This window comes from Tasmannia lanceolata, unplaced genomic scaffold (assembly GCF_043159265.1).
Source record: "Tasmannia lanceolata isolate RefF3 unplaced genomic scaffold, GAP_Taslan_0.1 ptg000037l, whole genome shotgun sequence".
Taxonomy (NCBI): Eukaryota; Viridiplantae; Streptophyta; class Magnoliopsida; order Canellales; family Winteraceae; genus Tasmannia; species Tasmannia lanceolata.
The window spans coordinates 51,370,860-51,396,578 of NW_027518714.1; the positions used below are offsets into that span (position 1 = coordinate 51,370,860).

The window sequence follows — 25,719 nt, forward strand, 5'->3', positions numbered from 1 at the left end:
GCCAAATAAGCTTACTAATATATGTTTTTCCTAAGGCAAGTTTAGCACCAAATGTAGCCCACCATTTGAAAAAAGTCTGTCCTATTTTATGCATTTACTCCACTAAACCTAAGGTTTTATGCATGCAGTTAATGTTATTGGAATGTTGACACAAAATAGTGAAATCTTGTAAGTAGTATCTTCATTATCGAATAAAATGATATTGTCACTATCAGTAAAAATGATATTTCCTTTTTATTCGGCTATATAGGGAAAAAAACCCTAAATCTAGAGCCGCTTTGCCATCCCAACCCATATCGATGCATTTCAAATCATGAGACAGAAAAAAAAATTCAAACCAATATTCTGTATCATGTGATTAGTGATACGCATCAGCTGAGACGCTCGATTAGTATCATGTGATTAGTGATATGCATCGGCTGATATGCTCGATTAGTATCAGTTTGGCACCAGAAAATACAACAATTGAAACCAATATTTTGTAAACCTTGCAAACACCACAACAATAACTTGTAATTTAATCAAGTTATGCTCTTCAAGAAAAAAATATATATCATATATATCTGAACATGAGAGATGCCTATCGTAAGAAACATAGCCAGACAAGGGCTCCAGGATTTAACTGCAACAAAATTGTTGTATTCATATCATAAACAAACAAGAGAATACAATGGTAAAAATGATATGATAATGCTCATTTCCAAACTTGTATATGATTTAGGTTTCTGAGAGGAATTTTAATGGAAAGAATTCAAACTGGTAAATAACCAATTTGAACATACTCAAAAATAGAAAGAAAAAATAACCAAGTAAAGTTGCCATTGAATATCATCAGATATTACAAGAGTTATGGCAAAATCTCATTAACGTTGCTACATAGAAAATGGCAGACCATTATCAGTTCTATACCAAAGAATTGATATAATGTTTAGTTTCAGGGCTCATCCATTCCCCGCTTGCCGCAAAAGCCTTGATGACACGGTAAACATCCTCACGCTTGCTGATTACCTTGCATGAACAAATAAATGTTAGATTACAAATGAAGAAAAGCAAACTCTATGATAATCTGTTCTTCAGTACTAGGTGCAAATCGAACCAATAAAATCACACAATATAAATCAAAAAGGTGATGCTAATTTCAGTTATGACAAAGTTAACAAGAAAATACAATGAAGATACAATAAGCAAAGTTGCTTACAAGATGAAACCTCATCAGACAAGCACGTCAGGACTTTTTCACAACAGAACCATCATGGAAAAAAATATACCATTCGACCAAGTTAATATTTCTGGGATATTTACCATGAGAAAATAGCCCTAAAATAAAACTGTGTCAAGCTTCTTTATGATTGTATATCTTTTCTTTTAATGCTAGGGAGTGATACTCAAAAAAACCACTGCACTTTCTGTTTTGAGAAAATGTGATCATCTCACCACATAGCTTATCTACTTTCAAACAGAACGAACTAAGCAAACGGATAGAAGAGGAAGAAAGAGTTACCATCGTCTTGAACCACTGAAAATTTTAATAAAACAATAAAGAAAATATGGCTCATAAACTCCTTGAATTTATCTAAGCCAGTGTAAATTTTAATAAAACAATAAAGAAAATATGACTCGTAAACTATTGAATTTTTCTAAGCCAGAGTAAATTTTAATAAAACAACAAAGAAAATATGACTCATAAACTAGCCTTCAACATGATATCCAGATACAATGCTTTATTACAGAATAAGGAGTTTGGAACCCATTCGCCTCCATCAGCACGATTGCAACTCTATCCAGGCAGTAGTAACACAGTAACATACACTGATACACCATTAGCATACAAAGGAATGCTTCTTAACAGGCCCTTGGAGAGGGCTTGATGGAAGTGTCATCATCATTGCCGATGGATGATCTTCTTCACATAAGACAACATTGGAGAGGTTTCAAAAGTTAAGCAAGAGAGAGTACACAATACTGCTTTGATCCATTTCGAGATCAAAGCCAAATGTCAAAGAAGTCTTGTTTATGTACTCGTTCAGCAAACAAAAGTCGTATGGGAGTGGAGGGCTAAAATGGAAAAGTATGAAGACCTTTTCTTTTCACACGATGGTAAGATGACCTTTTAATGGAGATAAGGACCTTTCTAACGAGCTAGGGGAAAGCTTGGGGTAGTTATCTTTTCCCCGAAGTAAGTTGATGGAAGATATGCCATAAGTGGATGATAGAAATTTTAGAACATTATAGTAATTTGGTTAAGATTTGGATTATTCACTTTCAACATTTGCCAAAAATAAATCATCACTTTACCAATAATAAAATTTTAAAAATATAAATATCAAACATTTAAAAAGATAATACATTCTACAATCTAGAAAGTTTCCATTATTCACTCTAGCCAAGTGCTGTTTGAGACATTTCACCTTCACAGCAACATTGACTACAAATTAAAACGAAATATATCCCTGAGGCTGATCTCCAACCACTTCTCATGCATATTTCCATGCAAAATCCTTCCTTTCCTCCATATCACGACCAAAATGCTAAATTACACTTCAAAATAACTCAATAAGCTCCCAAGCAACCCAATACAACACAAAAGAAACAAAAGAAATGAAAATCTAACTTTGATGAAGAGATAAATGGTCAAAAGTCAAAGCATCAGAACAGGGGGTTTCTCTACTCAGCATTGCAATAGCTGCTCATTCTCCACTAACTTCGCATCTAAAAGGTAGATCTTGACAAGAGAAATGATCCAAAGTGACACATTTTAATTCCACAGAGTAGTTGTTTAGTAATTATAAAAGTAATTTCTGCAAAAACTAGCCCCAAAAATCATTATCTTCTAATTTCTCATATAAGGCTGTTTTGATTCACAAAATATAGGCTATATATAACCATCCTAACTTAACTGTTACAAAAGGATTAAGTAAGAAAAGGATAATTAAAATTAAAAAGAAAAACGTAGGCATGATTTTTGCCCCTTTACACTTTATCACAAGCATGCATGTAAGGCTTATGCCTTAGTCCTGAGGCGCTTTGAGGCATACCCCTCGGTACGCCTCTATACACCTCAGTGCAGAAGCAATACACCTAACAGGCCCATACACCAGTGTTTAAAAATGTGGATGCAGCACGGAACAAGGCCAAAGAAAATCCTAGTCGACTCGGCACGACGCGGTCGAGAACTCGGTTTAAGCGGCTGAGTTCTCAGTTGACGCGGTCATAATTCAGGAGTCAAAGGAGTTTTAATTGACTGTGTGGGGCAAAATGCAGAACACAGTGGCAAAACGCGGAACGCGGCCAAGGTAAAAGGGAGTCGACTACTCGGGGAGTCCGTGATGACACGGGAGAGTTTTAAAACTATGCCATACGCCTTGAGGCGTATGCCTAAAAGGGTTGGCTATACCTTTTATGCCTTTAAAAACACCCGTCCTCACAAAACATATCACGGAGGAAAACAAAATAGAAAACAAGAGAAACTAAGATATAAGATACACCTGCACATAAGAAGGTGAGCATCAATTCTTCTCTCTGCTTCAGCACTTGCTTTCCGCACATCATCTGAAAGGGATACCATCTTTTGGAATACACAAGATTGCACTAACGGAAACTGTTGAGCCTCTAGCTCTGAAAGAGGCAAGATAACATTCATGTAGTTGACCTACACAAGATGTTACAATGGAGAGTAAAGAGTGGTTTCACCGATAAGTTTAAAATGGCTTCCATGAAAACAAATTCAGCAATAATCTTCCAATAAGAAAAGTAACACAACAAATATGACAACTACCGAAAATTAGAAGTGGCTAATCAAAAGCTAATAACAACAAAATATCGAAACGCCCTTTAATAAGTTCTAAAGAGCTCTTACTTTAAGTATCACAAAGGCCTAGAAAAATGAAATAGAGTGAAAATTCAATGTAGAAGTGTAAAGATTAACTTCAGAAAGAGTTAGAAGAAGCATAAACTTACCATATTAATGTTTCCTTGCCCCAGCCATTATAATATTGAGTTTGTTAATGTAAATCCAGACATTAAAGTGTAAAGAATAACATTAATTAGCCCATATTATATTGAATTCACTGTGTTCAACATGGCATTTAAGTTCTAGGTTCACTATAGTTTTTCCAAGTTTAGTATAAGCAGGATAGAGATTTGCTGGATGGAAATAGGCCTTGACTCACTGTGATTCCTGGGGTAATTAAAGACCGTGCACTAGTCGACCTATATATTTAAGTATGGCCAAATCACTTCTCATTTTGGAATCATGTGGTTTCTTACCTAAATTTCAAAAGAATTGCAATGAAGGGAGATCCTCAACTATTTTCTTATGGAACTGGATCTTGCATTTAGTATCCCTGATAAACATGCATTCCATCCAAGAAAGAAAATTACACATAAGATAATAAAAAGGGATTTGCTAGGGACCATCACAGAAGACAATTCATGGAACGGCTGTTGCAAGAGAGTGCAGCCACATAGGCTTACTTTTCAACAGATTTTGTCTTATTGTTTTAATTCATCTGAGGTGGCTGCATTCTCATGCAATAGCCATTCCATGAAATGCCTTCTGCGATGGTCCCTAGCAAATCCCTAATAAAAAATAACTTTCTGCAATTACCTTGGGAGAGAAAGAAATAATACGACCATGTCAATAGCACCATTTTTACCTATAAAAATAGCTTTGGAAACCTATGTTTCAAAAGTTAAAAAAAAATGATACATAGTATCCTACCTAGTGTGTTGAACATTCTTGTAGAATGATTATGAAATTCATATCCATACATTTCATTTTTTGTTAATAGAACTTCATTATTAATCAAAACAGATATACATACATACATACATATATACACTGAGAGAGAGAGAGAGACTATGTGTGTGATATGTGATGGTTACTCATTGCGAGAGTTCTTCAAACTTTATGCCAAAAGAAAGTTATGTCTGGAATAATTTTGACATACAACTATCAATTGAAGCTGTATAAGATAAAAGACAAGTAAATTCCTAGCTATTACAATGATGATGATGACACTATAAGAAGGAAAATCCATTCTTTCAGCCAATTCAAACCTGGTCTAACAATAATTGCTCGTGTGACATAGGAAGAAAGGCTTTTTCTATGCAAGTAGAACAAGATACAGTTCTCCATATTCTTCCCACGGCTAGATATTGAATAAATGAAACCACTGGTTTTTGTAAAAGATTGTCTATTGATGTATTGCTCGCCAAAGAAACTTGAAAACAAAACCAATAAGCAACAGCTATTATTGATGTATTGATCGCCAAAGAAACTTGAAAAAAAAAAAACCATTAAGCAACATAATGAAAAGAAGGGAATGTGTTTCTTCTATTTGTTTGATAGTTCAGAATGTAATTTGAACCCTCGACATCAATGATATACACTTGAGATCACACCAACAGGGTAAAAGGGAAACTTCAAAGGGGGGAATTGCGTATCCTGTTGTACACTACAAATGAACTGTCTTTCAAAAAACTGACAGAAGAAAACCATCATGCTAAACTCAAGATCAAGCCTCACGGCAATGGATACACTAAAACATAGACAGATTCAAGGTCAAGGCAAGAAAGACAAGAGCATACATTTGGGAGTCAAGAGTACAGGTTGAATGTAGTATACAACTGATGGGGACCACAAGCAAGAGAAAAAGAAGCAAGGAAAGTTGAGCAAAATCTAGTTGGGGCTACATCTAGGAAGGAGTTTTGAGGGATCTCTACCCAAGACCTTTTCAGGAAATGAATGGAGATAATTCCACTGAAGGGAAAGAAAAGCCAAGTGGTCGCCAAATGGAACAACCATCCCCCCACCACCACATCTTACTAAGAAGCCAAACTTGAAATTCTGCTTACATTTTCTGGTCTTGCTGGGATTTGAGATTCAACTGAGGCGTAGGCGAGGACACAGCTCTTGGGGCTGCAAATCTTTAAAGCTGAGTTAGCAAGATCTGTGGCTCAAAGGAGATTCTTTCAATATGATAGGGTGGGCACTCAGGAGAAGCAAGGGTCCATGGAGGCTTGCGCATATTTTGAACAAGATCTTTGAATAATGCTGTGTGTTTTGTACGATACAAACATGGTCGTCGACTCTCTAGCCAAAAAAGGAACTAGATGAGATCTTCTAGTGGCAGGGCATGGGCTTCCCTTTTGCAACTTCTGTTTTCTTAATAAATCATTACCCTTATCAAAAAAAAAATGCCGAAGAAAGGAACTTTGTACTTTTTTCGTACTAAGTTCCTGGATTTGATTTATCAAGACAGGTTTAAAAACTTCTCAAAGAAGTTTTCAGTAGCAGATCCGGAAGTTGCGAAAAATAATCCACTTGTCATGAATTTGCCAGGTAATTGCAGTAGGAAAAAAGTATTCTTGAACCCAGAGCATGTGTTGATTATTTAAGAAAAAGGACAATTGCAAGAAGTCCCGCTAGCAAATCAAAAAGGTAACAGACAACTAAAACATCATCAACGGTTCAGTCACACGAGAATCCCATTATTCAAATTTCAACAACATTTCTTGACAAAAAAAAATTTAGGGAATTTTTTTTGTTTCCGCAATTTAGAGGTTGTGATATGGTTATGGCTTATTTAGAGGGATGACATTATAAATTGCAGATCCCTGTAAATAAAACAGGAACTGGGGTGGTTCAAAGTTACATTTTTTATGTGTAATCAAACAATGTAAAAACATGAAACCCTGAAAAAAGTTTTACTTTTTCTAACTTTTCACAAAAATTCCTGCAATCTAAACATGACCTAAAGCTCATGAGGTGAAACAAATCACAATCATTCCTAAAGTGCTAAAACTTATGAATAAAAGCAGATTCTCTCCTTTATAGATAAAAGATATGTTGTATAAAAAGACAAAAACAGTAGAAAAATAAGATTAGGGTTTTGAAATTTGAAATTACCTTCTCAAGAGGTACTGAAGCTACAGAATCATGAACCTCTTTAGACCTAGCAATTAATCTCTCAGCTAACTTGAGAATTTCAGAAGCTGAGAGATTAACATGAGCAATCAAGCCTGGGATTTCTACTACAAACAATCAAACGTAAAATCCAATTAGGTAATTCTCAATCACAAACATATGATTACCAAAATTAGGTTAAATCACGAACAAAACAACAGAAACAAAGACCATGTCTATAATCAAAACAAAATCCTTTCAAAATACCTTTTCTTTTGCGATTTCTCTGTGCGTTGATTGTTGTTAAGATGATATTTACCGCCACTGCCACTAGGGCTGCAACTCCAGTGAAAGCCAAAATTCTCCTCTGTTTTTTTCCTTTCGCCATTTTCGTCAAAAGAGAGGGAAAATGGTTGACGAAAGAGGAAAAGGGGTTTTATTTGAAGTCGGACAACGAGTACGACAGTCAGAAGGGGTTTTTAGGTACAGAAAAGTATGGAAAGTGGGCTCATATTTAGTGAAAATACGGATTGGGGGCATCTTTTAAAACAAGAACAAAAAAAGGCTAAACTTCAAAATCGGGTGGTCAAAAGACCTGATACCCTTCAGACATCGACAGAGTCCTCCTTTTTCATTACTGCCTCCTAAATTGGCCCGATTCACGAGACTTCTTTTGGTTCATTTAAATGTGTATTTGAACCGAGAGAACCTTGGGTTCGTTTCTATCTTGGCCGTCAGAAATAACTAGAGACGGATGAATCTTGACACGTGTTGGAAAAATTTTCGGAACCCAGGTGTTATTGTACTTTTTGGAACACTGACGTTATCTTTTGTCACTTATCTTTTGGGTTAGAACGGTAAACGTTATCTTTTCAACACGTGTCAGGCATCCATCCGTCTCTACGTATTTCCTACGACTAAGATAGAAATAATGGGTACGCCGGCGGAAAATAATGGGTACGCCAATGGAAATAATGGTTACAGAGAGGTAAATAATTGGTACGCCGGCCCAAATAATGTGTACGCCGATAGAAATAATGGTTACAGAGAGGGAAATAATGGGTACGCCGGCCGAAATAATGTGTACCCCGACGGAAATAATAGTTACAAAGAGGGAAATAATGGTTACAGAGAGGGAAATAATGGGTATGCCAGTGAAAATAATGGGTACGCCTATGGAAATAATAGTTAAAGAGAGGGCAATACTGGGTACGCCGGCTGAAATAATGGGTACACCGATGGAAATAATGGTTACAGATAAGAGAATAATGGTTACAGAGAGGGGTATTATCACCACCATTTCATATTGATGTCCACGTGTCGTGGATCCGACCGTCTATTCATATTGGGTACAACCAAGATTTAAAGGAACCCAAGGACTCTGGGTTCACAGAAAGATTCCATTCCAATCCAAACCAACTATGTATAGAGCCGCTAGTATTCCAAAAAAAATTTCAACATGTGTCAGGCATCCATCCGTCTCTAGGTATTTTCAACGGCCAAGATAGAAACAAACCCAAGGTTCTGTGACTTCTGTCGATTAAGATACCAGACGAACTAAAGAACCTTGTGAAATACGCCAGTAATAAAAAAAGGAGGTTGAATGACGTTTCTGTTGATGTCAGAAGGGTATTAGGGTCTTTTTCCAACCCGATTTTGAAGATTAGCCCTTTCGATTCTCATTTTAAAAGGTGCCTGCAATCCGTATTTTCACTAAACAACGGCCCTCATTCTATACTTTTCTCTTTTATGTAGGAATTTATTGGGGCCCACACTTAGTTATTGTGTATATGATCAGAACCGTTGATTTTATGCAATCATTAATATGATCAAAAGAGAACACTTCGATCAGATGTTTCTAGGGATTTGGATCCATCAAGCCTCAGGTGATGTAAAGAAAATTAAACTGTTGATTTTTTTGGTGTTGATATTCGCAGTACCGTGTTTTGATAACTGCACTAACTAGTCTTGTCTTTTATTATTAAAGCAACTGTCAAAAAGTTATTATTATGCAATTTGCTAGAGACTATCGTAGAAGGCGTTTCATGAAACGGCTGTTGTATGAGAGTGCAGTCACATAGGCTCAGATTTTGTCTTATTAATTCAATTCATCGGGATGTACGGCTGTTGCACAAACTCTCCTTGCTTTTTACATATGGAATGGCACCAAGAAAAGGTTGGTTGCCTTTAATGGTTTACAAGGAAATGTGGGTTGTCTTGGTTTCATGTGTGCCCCCTTGTGCAAGCCTAAAACTGGCTCTTACCATTGATAGTGAAAGTGGTTTTTTTGTGTTATATCTCCCAAATTATCCTTCGACTTTGGGTAATTAGTGGGGCCAAGTTTGGTCACCCACAAGTGAACCCCGGGGGACCAACTTATCCTTCTCAGCTCCTCTTTCAACTAAAAGAGGCTCACTACCAATATTTATTTTTGCGTGGAGGCACTGCTCCTAAGGTCTCCTGCTCAATGCTGTATCTTCAACTTTCAGCTATTGATGTCTATTGGGAGCTCATCTTGGTTAAGTATCACTTTGATAGAGAAGTCTGAACATCATATTATAGTTGAAATGTCCAAAGACCAAAAATCTGATACTTTAGTGAGACCATTCTACTCCCTAAATAGCCTTCACCTTTTCTACATCAATCCTTAACATTCTATCCCATTTCCAAAACCCCCCAGAAGAGTACTTCCTTTATTTCTAAGGGCTTCGAAGATGATCCTTCGACGCTCAATGTGTTCTTGTGGTATGGATACGATGCCATCAAAATATACGACCACAAACTGACCCAAGGAAGGGTGGAATAACTTGTTCATGAGGGTACAAAATATTGTGTTAGCATTGGTTACGAGAAATTCAAAAGCTCCATACCTCGTAAAGGATGTTGCCTTCGGCCTATCTCTCTTTACTATGCTCTCCCCTACCAACCCTTGTCTTGGGGGTGTAACTTAGGTCGATTTTTGGGAATTTGAGTTAAACTTTTACCATAAAATTGGGTCGGATATGGGTTGGTTCCAATTCATTTTTTAGCAAAAGCTCAACCATAAAATGGTCAACCTCTTTTTTTATGGTAGTTATTAAGCAAATACACGCCATCGCGGCCATGTTTGGCGGCCATGATGTTTTTTTTCCATGGAATATTATTTTATCTAGTGATGACTGATGAGAAAGGAGTAAGGGAGGTTGAGAGAGGGAGATAATTAAGAGGGCATGTGTGAAGAGAAGGTACGAAGCGGCTAAAAAAACAGGGGAAAAAACTCCCATGTTCTTTGCTAAGTCATAGATTGGATTAGCCTTGATTTTGTTGGAATCCTCCTCGGTTTGGAGAACTAACCCTTTGCCAAAGATGAAGTTACAGAGAAGAGTTTATCTTTCTCTGCGATGTTTAGAATGTCAAGCACTGTCATAAACGGCTTTAAGCACTCAAGAATCAACCCAGGTTGCTTCAGCGGCTGCGAGTTCTTAGTTTCTAGGTATTCTGTTTTCAAGAAAGAACTCAGGAAAAAATATTTTCATTTACAGAAACAGCAGGACTGCATCTCTGTATATCACAACAGGATATCAATATGGAAATTGAGAGTGATAATTCCATGATACACCAATCTCTACAATGTGTAATCACTACATGCTAAATAATTTCTCAAAGTTGACCGCAACCCATTAAAAGAATCCATCTTTCCCAAAAAAATAAAACAAAATAAAATTGCGCCCGCAACAGCCAGCCTACTTTACAATATGATCAATCAACCATCAATGTGCTCGGCGTTCCATCTCGGCGATCACAATCTTTCTTCGAGTAAGATTTCTCAATCCAGAAACCCAAAAATCAGGAGTTATATTCCGCCCAAAATTCAGTTTCAACGCTCCATCAGTGCAGCATCAATTTCAGATAATGGTGCTGCAAGATAGAGAAATAAGCTTATGATCAGCGAAAACTTGCATAGTTTTAAGCAACTCAATAGAAAATATATCATAAGCTAACTCATGTTTTTAAAAATCAATACCCAGAAGGTTCCCAAAAGTCTCTCAATTGAGGGTAGTGCACAAAATTTTATAGCATTATTTGTAAGAAAGCAGATGGGTAGGAAACTGATGCGACAAATGTTAAGAAAACAAGCCTCAAGTCGCAGATAGGACGAAAAGAGTTCAGCTATCCTTGTTAGTAAGGTATAGCAAGATTGTGGCACTCGTATCCTATTACAAGTAAAAAATTTAACATATAATTAACAAAGTATTATGTTTCATCCTGAATAGAAGTCGCAAGATACCCACAGAGATAAAATTCACCTTTCACAAGTATCTGGGAAATATAATATAGACCATAAGAGGCACAATTCATTCAAGGAATGCTGGGTAGGTGAAAAAGGAAATGAGGAAATATAAGAAATGCAAAGAAATTTTGGGGTGTTTCAAGAAAAATCAACATACCAAGCAAGTCCTCGTATGTATCTGGAAATAACGACGTGTCCATCAACAAAGGAGGTGAGAATAGTTGATCCTGAGAATCCTCCATGTTGTAAAACGTCCTTTGCAAATGAGTAGGTGCATAATTCGAACCAACGCCTGAGAGAAAACTATTTACTCGATTGTCATACTCATTGATTAAATCTGATTGTTTCAACACATCCGGCACTTCACTGAACTTACTCTCCTTATCATGCTCAGATTTGTTGTGCATAAAGGACTCTGATGAAGATACAAACAACCGTTGCTTGCTTTTTGAGGGGGCTGGATTGATATCCACAGCCATTCGAGAAAACCTACTTGTTGAAAGAGGTACAAAAAAATGTTCCGAGCTATCCCTATTGTTGTCATCCAACGATTCTAAGTTGCTGGATTGCGTTGAAAGGGCAGCTTCACGAACAGAGCGCCTTATGTTCTGAACATAAGAACTGTCACTATCTGCAAAGGGGGTGAAATAACAAAAATTAACTCTTCAGATTCGAATTCAGATGGATAAAGGTTTTCAGTGTCTCCAAGGCTTCATCATGTTGGTTACCAAGAGAACAAAAATCATAGCCATAGTTTTAAATTTCAGCCGAAATCCAAAATTTCGGCTGAAATATTTCGGTTTCGGTTTGGACCGAAACCAAAAGTACATTGAATCGGATTTTTACATGATTTCCCCGAAATCCGAAAATTTGGCTAAAATTTGAACCGAAATTTCATTTTTCACCCTTATTTACAAAATTTCTACCGAAATGTTAAAGATTTCCACCGAAATTACTTAAATTTCCACCGAAATGGCCTTTCGGTGGAAATTTGAAAAAAAAAAACGACATTTAAAACCTTGCCAATAGCTTCGGCCCATATACAACAGATGTTATTGAAAATCATTGGCTAACAGATGAAGACTAAGTGAGAATCTACTGAAATATAAGGTGCAAACCTTGTATAGAGTTATCTAGGTGACCATTGGATGGAGGCTGGTCTGTCAATTTCCCTTCAGACAAATTTTCTACCAGGTTGGCTTGAGGAGCTATACCTTGACGCTTTTGTGTGTTAGCACCTTTAACAGAGTTCGGAGATAAACTAAACAAGTGTGGGAGTTTCAGAGCAGGGCTGGATGAAACCTTCTCGAGCTGAACTGATGACAAACTCGACGTCAACTCAGCAATTTCATCTGTGCTGTTATCCTGTTCAATTCAAGAAGTTCGGGTTTATATGGGCAAAAACGATAAATATTAAATTATTTAAAAAACATATAAATATATAATTTAAGAAAAAATATAAAATAAAAATATCGGGATAATATCGTGATGTTATCGTGATATTTATGATAAAAATGAAGATATCGCTACATTTTTAAAATCTGGGATTATTTCGGGATTCTGTCGTTTTATCAAAATTTCAGGATAAAACGCGATATTTTGAAAATATTGGAGATATCTGTGACATAGGTTTGATACTACTTCGGTACTGTACAAAAAGAAATTAAGAAGCTAACAGTTGAAATGAACTGAATTGACTAGGATTCTTACCGCCCTTCTGCTTTGGGGTCGGATAGGAGACTTTAAAGTGCCATCATATTTGGCCATAGGAACAATAGAGGAAATACTGTTGACTTCTTCCTTGAGCTGTGATATAGATTCTTGCATTGCAGGAGCAACCTCCTTCAATTGATTAATAAACACCTGCTAAGTAGGAGTTCTTGTAAGAATGTGTTTCAAGCTTGAGTATATACAAAGATAGCATACAATTAAATTCAGAATAGAACATCAAAACTGATGCATCTGTGCAATAAATATCATATTATGTTGGCAGGTGGAATTTGAGTTAAATGGTTGTTAGTTGAATAAATACTATAGTATCAATTTATACAAATCAAATAACGGAACTAGCAGTAGGAGAATTTGATAACAGAGGAGCTTTAAAGGCAAATACTGGAATAGAGCTGCAAGCTTATGGAAACAAATCACCATGGATGTGTAGTGGGCTGAATAGACAACGAAAGAACTCTGGCTACTTAACTGATAAATGTGTCTGAGGTTTCTATTATCTCCAGTTCCAACAATCCGAACAAACCTAAATGCCACTCAGATAGACTTTTGGGTGTGTTTGGTTGTGCGGGGGTGGCTCGGAGAGTAGTGGAATAGGAAGTCAAAGGGAGGAGACAAGCATTTTGATTTACCTGGAATTACCTTGGAGAATTGTGCAAGTAGTATTTAGCTGTGTGGCATATACTCGGAAAGGAGGAGAATAAGTAGGGGGTGTCATTACCAACATAGGGAGAGAGAGAGAGAGAGAGAGAGAGAGAGAGAGAGAGAGAGAGAGAGAGAGAGAGAGAGAGCATCATTCCCTAAAAACTTCAACCAAAATTCTTTGCTTTTGGAAGAATTTGGTTTAAAAGTCATATGGAGGGGACAAGGAATCCAAGTCACAGACAAGTAATTGTTACATGGGAGACATCCAAGGGAGTCAAAGGGGAGTCCAATGCTATTTTGGTAACCAAACGTGGAATGGCATCCCAAATTCCAACAACTGCCAAGCTTTTGACTTTTGTGCAGCCAAACTCACCCTAAATGATGCAACATGAAGAAAATTATCAGGAAACCTATTCTAGGATCCAGAATACAGAAATACCGAAATAACTGAACAAAGTAATTGGTATGTTCGGTGCTTTAACTCCTAATACCGGAGGTATGAGACTGGCAGGGCGCTGCTGAGTAGTCCAAATGCAGCAACTTATATTTGCTTACGGTGTTAATAGCATAACCATGGTAACACAAATGCTATTTTATGAATAAGTTTGCAATTTTATGTAGCTACTCATCTTGGTTAATATCCTTGGTGTTCTAATTGAAAATGGCCGAGGATTAAATAACTAGCAAAGATTTCGTATGAGTGATAGGGATACCCAGAAGCCAGATACCTTCAAAGAACAAGCACTGGTCAACCACCGTTCACAGTTGAAGGAAAGTCAAATCCTACAAAGGCTTCCTTCACATCTACTGAGAGGTCTGAACAGAAGTTTGTGGAAAGAGTGAAAGACTGCACAATTTCCTTCACACTTCACACTAAAGTGCACACCTCTTCTAGACTGCCTACACACATTCCCCTCAATCACTTTCACAATTTTCTGATATCACTAATTTTATTTATTTTCTTAACTTCAGATTTCTATAGCATCAGAAAAATAGGAGGTCCACCCTTAAGGCATGTGCCTCGCCTCCCAAGAAGACTAGATCTAACTTGAAAGCCAAAGCAAGATCCTCATTTGCAAGGTCTGCTCAATCCAAAGGTTGACCTCATTTTAAGAAACCATTTTGAGCATTGGAAAGAAGAAAACCCATCACTAAGTCTTCTCACTAAGAATTTTTTCAATAATCCCAGGTGCTGTTGACCAAACTAATAGTCTAAATCACACACCTCCATTTTTAGTACTCATCTTAGGGTTAGCTCAATAAATGCAGATTGTGAAGTTAAAGGCAACACGAGTTCAATTAAAAAAAGAGAGTAGAATTTGCATGTAACCATCACAATGGCAGGTTCTACCAACTCCTAGAAACCTGATGGCTTGTCATTAGTTTAATTGAACAGAACAAGAAAAAGTTAAAATAAATATAAAAACTAAATATAAAAAATATCCATCAGACACACAGCATCAGAATTTAGAAGAGAAAAATAGAGGGTCACCTACATTTCACCAAACTGAAGAAATATACAAGGATCACAATTCTATCATCAAATACCTGTATGCTTGTTAAGTGCTGGCGATGTTCTGCAAGAGTTGCAGCCAAAGATTCAGCATGACCACTAACACCACTATCAGATGCACAACGTAGAAGCTCTGGACCCTCTCCATCATTAGCCTTGGCCTACAAAATCAACAACATATAACACGGCTCCAAGGTAACAACTAAATTCAAAGAAAATAAAAGTCAAGAGATCTAGAATGGAGTTATAGTCAGACTTAAACAAATACAGAGCATAGTCTAATCTAGATGACCCACAATTAGAAACTGTATAAGAATTAAGAAATAGTAGGCCAGGATATACAACTTATAATTGAAAGCAACAAAAAGATTAAAAGACAAACTCTCCATTAAAGGAGGCACCAAAAGCATCATATCAAGCCAATGATCCCGACAAACCATACAGAATGGATGCAAGCACCTACAACGAATATGATTCCTAATGTTCAATTTATTAATGAAAGAACATGCACTGAATAAATCTGAGTTAAGAGAAATTAAGACCGATTCTGATTAAAAGGTCAGAAGAACAAAAGTAGAAAAATCACAGAAACTCAGATCAAAGTGCATATAAAACGATAGAATCTAACTGGAATACTCCTAATTATTTTAACGGATAAGCATTAACGAGAATGTATAAGATAGGTAATTACATATTTACATGACTACCTAAACTCTGAAGCTCTCTTTGGCAGAAAATATGACCAGTGTCTATGTTGTTGCAACTGGAAGTCATTCAACCCTAGATATACTTAAATAGAAGACAAATGCAAAATCAATGAAATAAAGGGAACATGCGACTAAGAAAAACTGCTGATCTTTGCACCCAAAAGAAAAGAGCTAATATGACAAACAAATCACTTGAAACAAAACTAACAAGTAACGTGGAAACTTAATGGCAAGTATCGTTTAGCCAGCAGTGATAAACATGATGTGCGATCATTGTGAGCCATAATGAGATTGTTATTTGTTAATTATATTCCCTATTAAAAGCATCCCCATATCCGCAAGAAAATCTTAATGAGGCTGCATGTATTCGGTAGCTAAAGATAAACAATCCCGTCCATATTTGAAAACAAACAATGCCTCAACTATCAGATATTTGGCCTAAAATGAAAACATCCATGTCCAACTGGTCTGACCAAATAATTTCAACTCCTGATCATGGTGGATCACATAAGAAGGCAAACCTGTTCAAAACAAATCCAGTCTCAAGATAGTCTCTAGTAATGGAAGGCTATCCAAGGAAACTGCAAACAAGTGATAAGCTTACGAAAATTAGCAAGCATATGAAAACTCCCGCCCCCATGCATTGGTCAAAACTACAGAATTGTAACCAATTATTTTTCAGATTATCCTACACGTCCTGGCTGTAGTGATCAACCCTTGGTTGTTTCAAAATCAAGAAAAGACAAGGAAATATAGAGTTGGTTCATAGTCAAGACAAGACCGGGAATATAGCTTCTGGAGCCCAGGGGTTTCTCATCACCATAAAGCAAAATCACAGATTGGAATCGTAATCAAACTGTCTATCAGGACAACGATTTGGAACATATAGAAAGAAAATATGATGAGGGTTTTTGAGAAGTCATAAAGCATAAACATAAAAGATATGCCCTCAAAAGACAATTTTCAAAATGGGGACCAATCAGTCTGTACAAAGACCTAAACAGGATGACAATGAGTAGAGCAGATGTATATTGTCTCATTTCAATTGCAAGCAGATTAAAAATTCCATAGTTGTTCAACTATGCAACAGGAGAAAAACCACATGCCCGGGTTTAGATAAACACAGGTGGCTTCTCTGTTGAAGATTAATGCAAGCTATGGATTCATGGGAGAAATTTGAGCTTGGAGGGTCCTGCCAAACCCAGCTTACGACACAGGCACGAGTGTCACTTATTGATACGGACATGGAGTGTCGGACACAGCAACCTCCTAAAATTTAAAAAACATAGAAATGCAGAAAACATGCAATTAAAGAAAAGGTATATTACAATCATATGAAAGGAAAAATACCAAATGCATAAATAGTGAATTATCATATGAAAGGAAAAATAAAACAATGATTTCTTCATAATCAATCCTTCACCATTAAAGGGACTAAACAAGAGATTTCTGTTATAGTAACAACCAGGATGAAACATTTTGCCTTTGGACATACACAAATAATATACATATATGGTTGGATACTTCAGGGTACAAAAAACTGCAGGCTGTAAAAGATGAGAATCAAAGATGGATTATACCAAAAACTGCAGGCTGAAAATAAAAAATAAATCTAGTGCAAGCCATCATATCTGTCTTAAGTGCAGACATATAACACTAATGACTGGCTAATAACGGAGTGTTTGATCATCATCCTTTAAATATATAAAAGATGTCCAGTCAGTCCCCATATGCACTGATAGTCTAAATAATAAAACGATCAACAAATAGATGGGGTCATGTGAGAGCATATGCAATACTGAAACCACAATTAGTGGCATCTAGAAAATTTCCATCACCATAGAACCATTTCCTCCCACACAGTACATGCTAGTTTCTGCGCGTGGAAAAAGTCCTGCATTGGCTGGATCAGTCTAAAGCCATATGAAAAAAGTGTAGTTCCATTTCCAGCATTGAATGATGCTTGTAAACTGTGGTACCCAGATGTGGCATGAATACAGTATGCCTATGAGTTTCAAATTTTATGTTGAACTATAGCTTACATAACTTGATATAAGAAAGTAGAATTGCTGAATAAATGATAGCATGCCAACAATTTATTCAATACAAACAAAACAAAACCAAACAAAATACACACATACCAGATGAAGTGATTGCTTATGAATCCGTTGTAAAGCATGTGTCCAACGCCTGAGAATTTCTGCTATATCAACAGTGGGGTGGACCCGTCCACTTCTATCATCCACCCGGGGAAGAGTTTCATCATTGACTTGAAAATGAGTTGACTCTATGGTGTTTTTCTGTTTTTCCATATTGACATTGATAAATGAGCCATCTATCTGTTCCTGATCATCTGAAGGCGCTGAATTCAGATCACCAGGTTGAACAGATAAAACATCTGAATAAGGAACATGAGAACTGTGATCCATAGCTGCAAGCAAAGATGACCCAGAGATGCGGTACCTGAGAAAAGAATATTTAGAAAAAAGGAAAAGAGGAAAATTTGTTCACAAAACTTAAAGTTTGAGATATACCGATGCTCACGGTGAGCTATCAAATCCTCAATAGGGCCTGAAGCAAGAACCTCGTGTTGACCTGTAAAAGAATAAACAAATATAGAAGTTTAATGTACATTAAACAGCACAAGTCATGAAAACAAAAATGTAAAAAGTAAAAACCACTATAATTGGAGAAGTTAGGAGTAAAACTCTATACGTGTCGTTCAAGAAAAAAAGTACCACGTAAAAATAAATAGTTTGAAAACACAAAATGCCGTGAATACCTCTCTACATATATTCCTCATTCCCAATCTATACAGATCACATGTAGATTTGACTGGAAAAGATTTGAATACCACTGGTGTTACAAAGCAAAAATAGACTACACTAATATACACGGTGACTAGAACATGGTTACCAGGGTGGGAAACGAATTCAGGAAATGAAACGTGAAACGGAAACGGGAAACGCGTGGAAAAAAATATAGAGGAAACGAGAAACGAAAAAACGAGAAAATCGTATGAGAAACATCTTAGGAAACGCATTAGAAGCGTTTCAGAAACGATAGAAAAAACACACACAAAACACAAGGAAAATACGAAATACTTGGTTTTGTGGATTTAATTTTTTTTTAATTTTAAATTTCTATTTGAGTTTTTCTTATTTTCATTTATATTATTTACCTATTGTTTTCCTTTTTTTTAAAAAAAATTATTCCACAATTTTTTATGTATTTTTTCCAAAATGATTTTCGTAAGTTCAACACATGTTTCCTACACGTTTCACATGTGCTTTCTACGAGTGTTGCATACGTTTATCACGCATTTCACACATCATTTACATGACTTTCTCATATGTTTCCCATGTGTTTCAGAAATATTTCTCCAATTTTTTTATTATGTTTCGGAAACGTTTCCAAAACGCATTTCCCACGTTTTAGGGGAAACGAGTTTCCCACCTGTGAGAAACGCATTTTAGGGGAAACGGCTTTCCCACCCACCCAAGGAGTTTCCGGCAACTATGGACTGGATATAGACCAAATAATTGGGTATTTTTTATAATAGGGTGAAAGTCATCAATCCTAATATCGTATTCTTCTACTCGTTATTGTGTCTTCACTTCTGTTTGAGAGATGTGATAACTTGTTTCATCACTTTGAGTATATGACTCTGTGGTTTTTACGTGAGAGATTGGGAATGTAATATAAATTTGTGGTCAATCTCTTTACTTTGTATAATTTTGATTAACTTGTTAACAATAGTTGGATAGGAGGTTGATACTTTATTTTGCTAGTGTATTGATGGTTCAATGATAATGTTCGGTTGGAAATAAAGAATGTGCTTTATCTAGATTGTTTAGTAGTTTTTGGATATCTAACTTAATTTTTACCATTTTCTTTATTTTTTTATTTTTTAAATTTAAAAATAGAATAGGTACGTAACCATTCAGATAAATTTCGCTCCATAAATATACAAATACTTATTATGTTTGTTCTAAAAGAAATTGTACCAGCTGAATAATAGAATTGATTCTTAATAAGAATTATTGCTTGGTTGTCCCAACCTCTATCTAGAACAATCATGATAATAGCCTTAAATTGCTATCAACTCAAAACGAGTTAAACCCATTTAAAGATCTATTTCCTTTTATTTTAGAGTTAAATGTGAGCCCTCTTCACTGAAGCTTCTTATCGATGTCTCTGATATGCCTCCAATACAATGACGCAATGACAGGTGCAAAGGAAGCATGTCCTCCCTTCCACCAACACCAATGCCCTCGTGCCCACACAAACAGACCATGAAAAGGCATTTAGCGCTTTGGAGCTAAAATGATTGTAGAGAGAAAGTACTTGTGTTACTGCATCAGTGTTCAGAATGAATCAGACGAAACATGGATTTCGCAAGTTTCTTTACCTCCCTTAACTTGAAAGCACGGGTAGCATGAGGCCGTGAGACTCCTTAAAATAAAAGAGCATGGCTTGCTTGAGAACGAAAAGCTGGCATCACCATGTCATGTTATAGTACCAAGACTCAATGCCATAGCTGGGAATGTTATCATCGCACTTGGAGTCTGTAGTCTCCATTGCGATGCACCATAGGCTCCTCGATTCCCTCGCATCTATCTTGAGAAGTTGGGATACGATAAGGAGAAAAAGAAGGGGGTGAGGGGCTTTTCCTTTAATGTCGTAGCTCAATCTTTGTGTCTGTCTGCTTACACAACAATGAGTCTCTTTTTGGAACTTTTGGACCTTTTGGCAAGACCAATAGTTGATTTTTTTTCAAAACATCTTTCGCTAGTGTCGACTACTCGACTAGTGTGTATCATTGTCAACATTGTGAAGTTCGAGTTCCTCAAAGCAGCTTCTACTCGACTTCACTTTCTCTGTATCTGAAGCGCAAGTGGAGACGGTGGCAATGATAGTCAGCTATCTACAAGACTACAACAACTCTTGCCTTGTTTCAAGCTCATATGCGTGTAACCAAACTCGCCATCCATGAAGCCACTAAGTACAAGCCTAAATTCCATCTCCAGAGTTTTGAAGTCAGAGAGAGATCCATATGTATCACCTTCATTGACACCCTCAGCGGGGCCCATTGTCGAGATTATTGTTGTCAACGACACCCTACATTACTCTTTGACTCCATCACCACTTATGACTTCCTAATCGTCGGCAATCGGCTCATCACGCTCACCAAGAGAGTTGGGCCAACCTCTGACTCTTTTTTTCTTTTTTTTTTGGAAATGATACTTCTGACTCAATGTTGTGCACCAAATGATCTCTGATCTGAAGCGTGATATGCTTAGATGCAAGCCAAATGACACGTAGCCAGTGAATTCCTTTTGGCTTTAAAAGATGTCATACAAGCTGATTGAGATCCCAACTATATCTTTATTTTGATATTGCAACATGTGCGAAAGAGCCAAACAGATAAATATACCATAATAAAATGCAACACCAATCTATGAGAAATCAGTAGTGGCTAATAGCAATCAAAATTAATATGAAATTTATAATAACTGTGCAGATAAAGAGGGACTAATTTGCATCCCCTAACTGATTGGCATTGAGGTTGTTTGGTGCACAATGCGAATTGTACTTTATGCTAAACTCTATGACAAATAGTAGAATTATGACAAAAAAAAAACAAGCATTTCCCTAGAAGAAACGACAAAGTCTTGAATAGAGAATTCACAAAATTGATGCTAGAAGAAATCCATAAACAAAAAAAAAGCACCGATTCATCTACCCAATCTCAAATGTACACTTACTTTTACGTGCTAATAAAGACTCCCAAAGGCGAGTTGCCTTAGTTACCAAATGGGAATTTTGAGCTGAAGCAGACACACGATCATCCCATGGTTCCCCTTCCAACTTCACTTTGCTTCTCAAATCCTGTAGTTTTTCCAGTTCTTGCTGCAAATAAGCCTGAAATGAAGGAATCGAAATATCTTGTAACAATATTTAATAGTTAAAAATTGCAGGACGCTGGAAGATATAGAAACATTAGTGCAAGTTGATGATTGAGAAATTACACTACCTCCTCAGCACAAAGACTACGAAACTCGGCAGTTATGTCGTGGGCCAAACTTGACCACGTAGCTTGTCTCTGGACAGCACTATTTGCATTTTTAAGAAATTTCCTTCGTTCTAGAGCTACTCTTGCCTGCATAGCACAAAACGCTCGAGTTAAAGGTAATGCATGTTATCAAAGGTGGAAGCCAAAATGTTTGAAACACTGAAATATTAATAATAGTGGAAGAAATAAGAACTATGGCACACTGGATACAATTGGTTTTTACCTCTTTCTCGTCACTAAATCAAGCAATATATGCTTTGAAGTTTCAAATAGCTCAAAATGATTCTAAAGATTTTTTTATTTTTTTTGAAAGGTAATGATGTTAAAGATCTTCATAAGAGTGTGCATTAAATGAAATGAATCCATATTTTCATGTTTGAAGTAACCATCTCCATTTGCAGATTGTGCATCTTAAAAGAGTTTTGTTGCCAAAATCTATAAATTCAGAAGTCCAAACAAAAACGTCGACAAGTGGAAGAAAAAGGACCAAATTATTAGTACCTTTGTCACAGGAAGTAAGGCAGCTGCATGCGAAAATGAGACATCTGTCAATGGAGAAGGAAGGGGATTAGACGCTACATCAGCTGTGAAGGTTCGTCTGTGGACCTCTCGTAAAGCATGCAAAGAAAGCTGCCATAAAAGCTCAACAAATCTGCAATCACAATATAAAATGTAGTTATTGTGATTTTATATTTAATTCAGCTGAATCAACAACACCAAATATTGCAAAACTAAAGGACGGGAAGGATGCATGTTATTGTGGTTAAAAATATAAAACAAAATACAAGAAAACTTACGCAGAATATTTTGAGAAAATAAAGATTTCTCAAGAAAATGAAAGTAAAAGGACCGCTAAGAAAATATATGCAAACGCAACCTGCGGAATGGCTAGAAATAAATAGAAAGAGAAGCAATCTTATCAATACGCCAGGGATTGTTCAACGAAATAAGATGCCAGATACCATACTCACATGCTTGGTAATTGGTACAACAATATATGAATACATCATACCATGCAATTCATATCTTTTTCTCTCTTTTTTTTTTAATGGTACCATGCAATTCATATCTATGGATAAAAAAAACGTAGGGTTGCCATCAGCCATTAAAAAACCAAAAATTAGTTTTCCTTGCTTGGGACCAACATGCTAGTACCCAACCAGTAGGTAATAGCCATAATGCATAAACCGATATGCCTCTGATTTTTTATCTCATGGTCCAGGAAAAAAAAGATATGCACAGTTTCCACCTCAGATTCACATTAGCTTTTATTCTCAACAGTTTTGCCATGCTTTGTTTTACAAATGACTATGTTTGAAATTTGTAATGTAATTTAAAATGCTTCTGATTTGCTAGCGAGCCTGTGAAGCCTAACTTGACAGCTTGTCAGTCAATTTTCTATCTATTGCTACAAGTAAAAAAAAAAAAAAACCTTAACATAAGATTATATAGTTGAAACATTTCAGAGTCAAGTTGAATAAAAAATCAAATAAATCATTCAACCTAGGAAAAATAGAAAATCTAAGGGAATATTTCAGAACATGAATTATAATACTAAGTACCGAGAATGAAAAAATTTACAAGTCTAAGTCACAACTCACCCACCTATTTTAACTAGATAATAAAAATATCTAGTTAAAATAGGTGGGTGAGTTGTGACTTCGACTTGTAAATTTTTTTAGTTTCACTAGGTTCAATTTTTTAGAATTCTCAAGATTAGGATCATGCTAAAATGATCCATCAAATTGGTCCTTGCCTGCTATGTTGACATTGAAACCCGGAAGACTAGATTCCTAAGAAATATCTATATCCACGAAATCCCCGTCCACTTTTTCCTCCTCTCAGCAAGAAGATCTATGTACCAAGGCTGGGCAAAAACAACTTGATCGATCATATTCGCCATCTGATGGCTACCTGAGCAAAGGTCGAAGGGGCAAAAAATCGATAACTACACCACGGTCGTTTTGAGACCTCAGTTTGGTATGCACCACTGTATTAGAATATAAACATTAGTAGGACCTCAATCTTGATTCTCAGATGGGCCAAAAAGAAAATGAAATCCACATTATTCGTTGAGACTGAACTCTAGAATCCTTAGAACCCATATGGACATTCTCCATACGTCACACCAATTAGAATGAGCGGGGCTCTTCTCTCAAAGTCAAACTCTGGTAAAAAATCATTTGCAGTTGATAATGCAAGCAAAAAGATCCAACCAATTGTAGGGTCTGCCAGGTCATGCTTTCACTCAAACTGAAAGAATGCTAAAGCAAGCCTATTGAAAATTGAGAGGTCTCTAATCTCAACTCGATGTGCAGCTAAAGACAGGATGAGAATGAGATACAAGAAACAAAAAACACAGCACAAAACACAAGATTTTCACAGTTCGACAATGTGCCTACATCCTTGGAGGAGAGTTTACACTATTTCAATAAGCAGTTTGTATACATTGTAGATTTGTGTACAAAACTATGTTGCATCGGTACCGATACAAGTGTCGGAATCCAACATGAGTATGAAGTGTCGGATTCGGCAAACCTCAAATAGAACGATTCATGGATTAGCCAAACTATTTTAATCAATTCTCAATTTTTTTTACATAACAATACGGTTATAACAAGTAATATATAGAAAATTTTAAAAGGTTAAATAGATATGATATTTTATTTCCATTTAAGAAACTTAATATTGGGATACCAATTGTAAACTTAATATTCAGAAACAACAGATAAAAGAGATCTATAAATGTCTCACAGAATCTTGAAGCCGCATCAACAACAAAAAAAAAAAAAAAAAAACTATAATGTTAATTAAATATCTTAAAAAAAGAAAAAAGAAACGCCACGAACCTCTGCCCACAACAAGTCGCTAGAGACGAAACTCGCGAATTGCTCCTCGGAAGCGCGCCCTGGGACTCTAGCTCAGTGATGATCCCCTGCACAATCTGCGAAAAAAAAAATACAGCATAAACCAACACAGATCACTACTGAGAAATCTCACAAATGCAAAAACTAAAACTAAAACAAGAGAAATCTAAAATCCATTTCTTAATCATAATCTCTCATCTCAGACTGAGAAATCTCACAAATTACCTTGCGAAAGTCACGAGATTGCGCGGAATCGAAGATCGGCCAAACCTTATCAAAATCCTGCAAGAACACGAGATTATGAAGCGGAAAAAATTCAGAGAAAAAGAGGAGATGATGAGAGATCTGGAAAATAGAGAAACCCTACTACCTTAGCAGATTGAATTGGGCCTCTTAAGGAAGATAAGAGGAAATAAAGGAGTTGTTCTCCTAATCTAGGGTTTGAATGACGGAATAATCCAACGCGAGGGGTATTATTATTGCTACCTCCGATGCCTAAAATCGATGGATCTAACCCTAATAATAAGCAGTTTGTATACATTGCAGATTCTAGCTCTACCTCTCTCTCTTTCTCTCTCTCCATGGCCTTCTCTCTCTACAGATCTCTCTCTCTCTCTCTCTTGAATGTTGCAGGGTTTTCTTTTTTTTTTGTTTCTTTTCTAAGTCTGAAAGAGGGATTGATTTTTAATTTTTAATTTTTGTTTTCTACGTGGGACCCATGTTTGTGAGAGAGAAAGAATCCACGTTTTCGCCTATTGGCCGTCCTTGATTTCAAAAAATAGTAGAGGGAAGGTGCTAACGTGAGCCATGATGCGTAAGCCGGCAGTTGTGTTATTTTTTTGGATATACTAGAAACCATCGTAGAAAACATTTCTCGGAACGGCTACTGCATTTGAGAGCAGCCACAAAGGCTAGGATTTTGTCTTATTGATTTAATTCATCTGAGGTTGCTCCACTCTCTTGCAGCAGCCGTTCCTCAAAATGCTTTATGCGATGGTCCTTAGCA

General features: G+C 36.5%; 2 protein-coding genes across 8 annotated transcripts in view; both read right to left on the bottom strand.

Annotated features, from left to right (window-relative positions):
- Nucleotides 1-7,368, bottom strand: part of LOC143860596 (Zincin-like metalloproteases family protein) — a 77,491-nt gene extending 70,123 nt beyond the window's left edge. For 3 of the 6 annotated variants that reach the window (XM_077371315.1, XM_077371316.1, XM_077371313.1), the window contains exons 1-4: nt 7,175-7,367; nt 6,911-7,035; nt 3,486-3,649; nt 910-1,000 (exon numbers count right to left, since the gene is read on the bottom strand). In XM_077371315.1, coding sequence (XP_077227430.1) covers nt 910-1,000; nt 3,486-3,649; nt 6,911-7,035; nt 7,175-7,295 — 501 coding nt within the window. In that variant the 5' untranslated portion in view covers nt 7,296-7,367. Of the gene's footprint in view, nt 1-909; nt 1,001-3,485; nt 3,650-6,910; nt 7,036-7,174 lie in introns of all 6 variants that reach the window. The other 3 variants (XM_077371314.1, XM_077371318.1, XM_077371317.1) reach the window with 3 other exon arrangements.
- Nucleotides 7,369-10,402: 3,034 nt separating this feature from the next.
- Nucleotides 10,403-25,372, bottom strand: AUG6 (HAUS augmin-like complex subunit). Of its 2 annotated transcripts, XM_077371827.1 has the most exons (14): nt 25,084-25,372; nt 24,939-24,995; nt 24,696-24,790; nt 22,348-22,498; nt 21,808-21,933; nt 21,539-21,695; nt 18,305-18,365; nt 17,912-18,233; nt 15,099-15,224; nt 12,888-13,040; nt 12,296-12,542; nt 11,554-11,808; nt 11,335-11,469; nt 10,403-10,804 (listed from the first exon to the last, which is right to left on the bottom strand). In XM_077371827.1, exons 1-14 carry the CDS (start codon nt 25,294-25,296, stop codon nt 10,764-10,766), a joined length of 2,139 nt encoding a protein of 712 aa, XP_077227942.1. In that variant the 5' UTR covers nt 25,297-25,372; the 3' UTR covers nt 10,403-10,763. The 2 variants fall into 2 exon arrangements, with proteins under 2 accessions (XP_077227942.1, XP_077227941.1); XM_077371826.1 differs by having other exon boundaries at nt 11,335-11,808.
- Nucleotides 25,373-25,719: the final 347 nt, after the last annotated feature.